At 37.2% G+C, this 7,275-nt stretch overlaps 1 protein-coding gene across 1 annotated transcript; it reads left to right on the top strand.

Annotated features, from left to right (window-relative positions):
• Positions 1-658: 658 nt before the first annotated feature.
• ackr3b (atypical chemokine receptor 3b) lies at positions 659-6,992 on the top strand. The gene is made up of 2 exons (XM_052130497.1): positions 659-791; positions 5,167-6,992. The coding sequence occupies exon 2, from the start codon at positions 5,215-5,217 to the stop codon at positions 6,307-6,309; it is 1,095 nt and encodes a 364-aa protein (XP_051986457.1). The 5' UTR covers positions 659-791; positions 5,167-5,214; the 3' UTR covers positions 6,310-6,992.
• The last annotated feature ends 283 nt before the right edge of the window (positions 6,993-7,275 follow it).

A 7,275-nucleotide genomic window follows, 5' to 3' on the forward strand; every position in this document is an offset into this window, starting at 1 on the left:
CGATACTGTAAGCCCCCTTGAGCAGCCTGATAATCTTCAATATTACTTTTTTGAAAAGCATGCATTCTAACGGAGCACTGTAAAACTATTTTATATGGTTGACAGTGAATAATGGTAATACTTAATAACATTTATTTGCCTATATTAACGTATTATGTAATTAATAAACATTATATTTAATGCTTCAGAGTTCATGTAACCTACATTTAGATATGAATATGAAAGTAAGAGTGTAGGCTACATCAGTGTAATAATTAAAATAATATTTGTTTATGTTATTATAAAAGTAATTATAAAATGTAAACCTTAATTAACAAAGTCAAACGATGGAAGGCCAGATGGCATAGAAGGCTACAAAGAAGATCCGGAATGCCTTTAATGAAAGTTCCAAATCTTTAATGAAAGTTTCACATGTTTGTGCTGCTTTGGTTCCTCTGAACAACTCTCGTGCTTAAACAAGAACAAAAATGCTTATTCTGAGATATGAATCGCCGTTTTGTTTATATCGCTATTTAAAAAAGAGAGTGGAAATCCGTGGTGTCGCACGTCCGCCGTCCACATTGTTGTTAGACTGAAACTTCAGTGATTCACTTTTCAGATTGGCCTCGGGGGGCGTTACTAGCAGCACTATATCAGCAAGTGCAGTCAGAGCGCTGAGGGACAATCCAGCCATCCTCTCTGGGAGATCAATCTTTGCGGATAACAACAAAACTTTGACATTCTCTCCAAGCATCAGAATACAACTGGGTGCATTTAAAAGCCAAGGAGCACCAAAGCGTTTAAGAAGGATTGTAAGTTTTTTTTTTAAAGTTTAAAGTTTACTGTTTGTTTTCCGATTTTAAATGCGTTTTTAAACTCGCATCGGACTTCTTAGTGACACATATCCCAACCCTATGAAATGCGATGTAATATATCAGTTTTAAGTGGTTTAAACGTAAAAGTTGAACGTTAACGTAGTTTAAAAGCACTCCTTACATTTTGTCCGACACTCTCAGTTAATGTTGTGGATTAACACTGTACCATTCTGCGGATTGTTCCTTTTAATTCCAATAATAACATGCTTTTTTATGTCAACTACAAATTAATGTACTTTTTCATTAGAGAACAATATTTAATGCGGGCTATATGCACTTCTTTCTGCATCCTGTATGAACAGGGACAAGTAAAGAATCTTGTAAAAGGTTCCACTTGTTAGTTAATGCATTAGGTATCTTGAACTAACAATGAACAATATATAGTCCTATATATATATATATACAGCATTTATTAATCTTAGTTAAAGTTAGTTAATAAAGATACAATTGTTCATTGTTAGTTCAAGTTAGTTCATAGTGCATTATCTAATGTTAACATATTCAACTTTTGATTTTAAAAATGTGTAGGGTATACTATATGTTTAAAGTAACATTAACCAAGATTAATGAATGCTGTAAAAGTATGTTCATTGTTAGTTCATGTTAACTAATGGAATGAACCTTATTGTAATGTGTTACCAGTAACTATTTGTTTTAGTCTTTTTCAAGCTTCAGTCGGTTTATGATTTTGCATTTCAAGGCAATTCATTTGAATCAGTTCTCGTAAATAATGGGGTTTGTTGTCTACAATGTAAAGAAACAGCTCTGAGATTCTGTTATTTTTTTTTTAATTGCTTTATAATTTCACAGTCATTAGAACAGTAGAGGTTTTAATGAGCAGTCTTCACTTTTTTAATTGAAACTCTTCTCTGTAAATATTTTCTTGTCCTAGGCAACTAGCATGACTTTGTGAACTAGCATACAATTGATTTTTTGTTCTACTCTTTATTCAATTTGCACTTTATTTTAATAACATCATGTGGGATTCATTTATTCACATGCTAAATCCTTGTTATGATACCAGTGATATAGTTCCATCCTTTAAGTTTACTTTCAGAGATCAATTTACTTTAAGGGGATATGTTTTGTTTCCATTTTTCTTCTCCACAATCATGTTTGCAGTGAAGATTTCATGCTTTAACTGTTGAAAAACCCTTTGGAGTGAAACAATGCTGAGTTTCAGAGGACTTAGAGACTTCGAGTGAGAGAGACAATGAGAGAGGAGACAAAGTGGAGGGGGGTGGGGGTGGTAGACGAACTACATGGAGAGTCGCCGTGTCCACACAGCTAACTCCAAGTATGCTTGCTGCCCGGGGCTGTGAAATCAGGTGACGGAGCCACTGTATTACAGCAGTGGTGCTTGAGGGTGTATCTAATAAACCAACACATTTAATTGCACCTGATTTTTTTTTACTTGCATCTGGTGAATCAGGTCTGAGGTTTACGCTGCCCTCTTTGTCTCCCTATTCTAATGGCAGTCTGAGTGGTAAGCTGTAAAATCGGTCCAGCTTTGTCTTTGTTTTTGATGGTACACAGCTAGCTTCATCTTGCAGTAACCAAGGATCTCAGGATGTGTTAAGAGCAGCTGTGTCTCCTCTCATATTGCCTTTAATGATATTAAGGTTAGGCACTAAAAGTGTTCTAGGGTCAAAACAGCTGGTTTATTTGGAATGAAAATATACAAGCCTGAACCTTTTTAAATTCATACCAAGCCAATTGTAAACTGATATTTTGTTTAAAACTTCCATGTTTACTTTGAAAATGATTGTGTTTATCATCTGTGCTTCACTGCACACAGGTTTTAGTTACAGTTTTATAATTACACTTGAATGTGTCAGTGTTTTATGCACACCAGACTGGGGGTTGATTATCTGTTAACGATCAAGATTCTGTGATTAGAAACGTTTGTGCATCTGTGTTTGAGAATGTTCCCTTCAGCCTCTGTCAGTTCAAAGCCTTGCATCCCATCATCAAGCTGAGCATATCATTTTGAGAAAAGAACCTTTCACCCCTCTTAGTCACAGAGGGAGCATCGACCGCCCTCACTCCCTTCTGTCTATGACCTGTCTCAGTCCTGGCATCAGCCTCTCACTGATGCCTCTTGAAGCGTTACACTCTGCTCTCTATCATTGATCCCTCGCGTGGCTGATTTTTTTGAATAGCTAAAATGCCTCCCATTTGTCATGCATATCTGGTTAGCTTTTCACTAGGTCACAGCATGATAACAGAGGTCTGCCAACAAGCTTTTGCTCAACCATCTGAGTTTTACTGCCAGGCATTTAGTCCTTATGTACTGCAAAGTGGTACAACATAGCCTTTAGATCACTGGAGCACAATTGATTTTGCTTTGGTGGATTTATTTGGTTAATGTTAATGGAGGCATACAACAGAATGAGAGCAAAACCTTCTGAGTTAGGACTGGGTCAAAATATTTTGTTTCATCATTTGATCCATTCCAATATTTACACTAAATCACTCACATATGCGACCACATTTTCAAGCTCTGTGTCTAAAAAATTATCTGTGATTAGCCACTGGCTGGTAAATTGTCTGATTTCACTCAGCAGTAATTGAGTAGTATAGTGGCGAATAAGTTTAACAACGAGATCCTTTCACTGAATGTTTAGTGTAAAAGTTAGATTAGACTCATTCCATGTAATATGTGTCCAAAGATGAGATCCACAAAATCCTTTGTCATTGAATAATTTCTCTTACATTTACATTTAGTCATTTAGCAAGCTTGTTTAATACCCTTTCTGTTCTTAGCAGACACTTACTTAACAATCAATACAACTAAAAACAAAACTTTTTATTCTAATCACACAATTTGTTTTTTGTAATGTACAAAGTTAGAAGAACCCTTGTTTTATTAACAACATTAATTGGCAGAGAGAGAATGTCTTAGCAAAATGTAGGCAAAATGGACATTATAACTGAGATTTACCCAAATGTATCCAATCGGAATCAAATTGAATTGGGACATCTATATAAATTCTAGGGCAATCTTTTTTTCAAATCGTACGATAGCAATATACATTTCATACCATTAAGGGAGAATGAATGTAAATATAACTTGTTTATTTACATGTAAACCCCAGAGGGTAAGGTACCTTTAAAGAAAACTCAGTTTAGGATTTAATCCTACATAAGGTGTGTGTGACCTCTTTTTTATGAAATTTCACCAATGCCATCATCATTAGTTGACATTTGACTCCACTGAAAGCCTTTGTGAAGCTCCACACTCCAGCTCAGAATGTGGTAGTAATGCACCATAAGCTGGATTGCTAACCGCCAATAAATATCACAAGAAGAAGAAACATTTTTCGCTTGTGACAGCGCTATGACTCATGAAAAAATGTTTAACTAATAGTAGATAAATAAAATAAATGGCAATAGCTTTGATGTCGAAGTGGCTGTTGTGTTCAGTCGATAGCTTTATTGCATTGTCAGTGCTGTTTTGTTCAGTATACAATGACACCATATTAGCCGGAAAGCTTGCTAGCAGCAACCAAGCCTTATTACTAGTTTCCATGATAGCAGGGCTATGTTGCTGGTATCCTGCTTATACTTCCCAATATCTTGATTTCATGACTGTGATTCAGTTAGCTAGTTGGAGTGGTGGTGGTGTAGTGGTCTAAAGCACTAAACTGTTAAGCAGAAGGTCACTGGTTCGAGCCACCACCATTGTGTCCTTGAGGTTGCTCCGGGGGGATTGTCCCTGTAATAAGGGCTCTGTAAGTTGCTTTGGATAAAAACATCTGCCAAATGCATAAATGTAAATGTAGTTGTGTAACTTTGCTGAACTGGGTGAGTTTTAGTAGCGAGGCCTAACTGATCCGAACGTCTAGATTTAGAACATAGGCTACATATTGAAAATTACTCAATATTTATGATCGAAATCAAAAATAATTTTTTCCCGATAAATATCAGTATTGTTTTATCAGCCAGCCTTAATCAATACCCATCCCTAGTTCTGAACAATAAACCAAGAAGTAGAATTAACTCTGATCCTGATTCTTCTGATTGTAATTCAAGTTCTGTCCACACTGACAATAATTCTGAGTTGTCAATGATTGTCATCATTTATCTTTCGGCAGTGATGGTCCGAATTTGTTCCCCATAAATTAAGAGCAACCAAGTAGCCCTTGGAAAAAAACCCTATGTACTACACTTTTCAGGGTGAAACATCCTCTTAAACAGCACAAGGTCCTGTCCTTTGAGATGTTTCAGATTATGTGTGTTTTATAAAAAAACACTCTTTGTTATAAATGTTTCTGTTCTCTGAGTTTAATTGGTCTCTCTATGTTTTCAGGTAACTGCCGTGTTGTCCCGATTGTGGAAATAACAAAAAAGGGCCAAGATGAGTGTGAACGTGAATGACTTTAATGACATTTTGGACGCATTGGGTGAACTGAACTTCTCGAATCTGGATGATAATGTGTCCCATGTGGTGGGTGAGGTGTGTCACAGCATCTTCAGCCAAAGAGCCTTGCTCTATGCCCTCACCGTTCTCTACATTTTCCTCTTCATCATCGGCCTTGCTGCTAATGCTCTAGTGGTGTGGGTGAACGTGCGAGCTGAGAGGAACCGTTACGAGACTCATTTGTATATCCTCAACTTAGCCATCGCCGATCTCTGTGTAGTGGCCACTCTTCCGGTCTCCATTAGTTCTCTTCTTCATCTCGGCCACTGGCCCTTTGGTGATGCCATGTGCAAAATCACACACCTGATCTTCAGCGTGAACCTCTTCAGCAGTATCTTCTTCCTCACGTGTATGAGTGTGGACCGCTATCTGTCCGTGACTCTTTTTGGAGATGGCCCCAGCCAGAGGAAGAGAAGGACCAGGCAGTTAATCTGTGTGGGTGTTTGGCTGCTGGCACTGATCGCTGCCCTGCCTGAAACGTCCTTCCTCCAGGCCGTGAAATCCAGCCATTCCGACAGCATCGTATGTAAGCCTGTGTACCCTGTGGACAGCATGAAGGAGTGGATGGTGGGCATCCAAATGAGCTTCATTATGCTTGGCTTTGCCATCCCCTTCCCTGTCATCACTGTGTTTTACATCCTCCTGGCTGGAACCATCCAACCCTCCGCTGACCAGGAACGTCGAATCAGCCGTCACCTAATTTTTACCTACATTGTAGTGTTCTTAGTGTGTTGGCTTCCCTACCATGGAACCCTACTGCTAGACACTCTAGCCCTTCTCAATGTACTGCCCTTTAACTGCACACTGGAAAACATACTCTATGTCACACTGCATCTCAGCCAGTGGTTCTCTCTCCTTCATTGCTGCGTGAATCCCATCATCTACAACTTCATCAACAAGAACTACCGCTATGACCTCATGAAAGCCTTCATCTTCAAGTACTCAACCAAAACTGGCCTTGCTAGGCTTATCGATGCTTCACACATGTCTGAGACAGAATACTCTGCTATGGAAAGCCAGGAGCCATTATGAAACTTCCATGATGGTGTTGATTAACACCCTCCATATAAAGCTCAGAAATGAACGGTGAACAATCACAGTGAGATATAAAACTCTCTAAACATTTTGCTCTAGGGATATAGCAAAATTAGATATTTTGTAAAATAATGGAACAGCAGAGCTGCTTTATAAACAGTGAAATGTTTATGCCTTTGTAAATTGTAATGACAGTCATAGTTGTATTGAGAAAGCACTTGTAATGATTTGATATGTACGCATAGCTTGATGTAACTGTAGTTGGTAAAAAAAGATCCATTCCTGTTCCAAAGCCAAGAAACCCTCTCTCCACTTATCTGTGGTTTTGCACCATCATCCATCAAGGCTTAAACATATGTAGGGTAAAGGTCATGGTTTCATACACAATAATGTTCATCTATGAATGGAAGGTTATATCAAAAACCCAAATGTTTGAGAGTGGAGAGAAACAGGTCGATATCAAGATTTGGTATGGATTTAGGATGTATGCTATGCTTGTTGTATAATATATATGTACTGTATACAGTATACTATACAGTATATATATATATATATATATATATATATGTGTTTATTTTCAAAGAAGTGGTGCATTTCATAAATAATGCTAGCAGTATTTGTACAGGTCTTGTAAATATAATATTTATATACTCATTATTGTGTACAGAATTTTTAATATTGTCTGAAATATAAAACTGTTGCAGTTTATTGCAATAAAAATGTTATTGTTTATGTAATCATCTTGGTGATGTCTGTTTGATTGTTGATGATTACAGATTTACCTATAAACACAGAGTTTTGAACAATTACACACACAAAAAAAGAATTTTTGCTGCTTGTTCAGTTTACTTAATTAAAATGTATTAATGCAACACAGTTCTAGAACATTTTGTCACAACTTGATTTCATTGCACGCTATTCATTTAAATTTGTAAAATGGAATTTGGGACTACATGACAACTG

This window comes from Xyrauchen texanus, chromosome 7 (genome assembly GCF_025860055.1).
Source record: "Xyrauchen texanus isolate HMW12.3.18 chromosome 7, RBS_HiC_50CHRs, whole genome shotgun sequence".
In the NCBI taxonomy this organism is placed as follows: domain Eukaryota; kingdom Metazoa; phylum Chordata; class Actinopteri; order Cypriniformes; family Catostomidae; genus Xyrauchen; species Xyrauchen texanus.

Bases quoted from the DNA above. Each gene is read 5' to 3' on its own strand.
- ackr3b (XM_052130497.1), top strand. From the start codon at position 5,215: ATGAGTGTGAACGTGAATGACTTTAATGACATTTTGGACGCATTGGGT.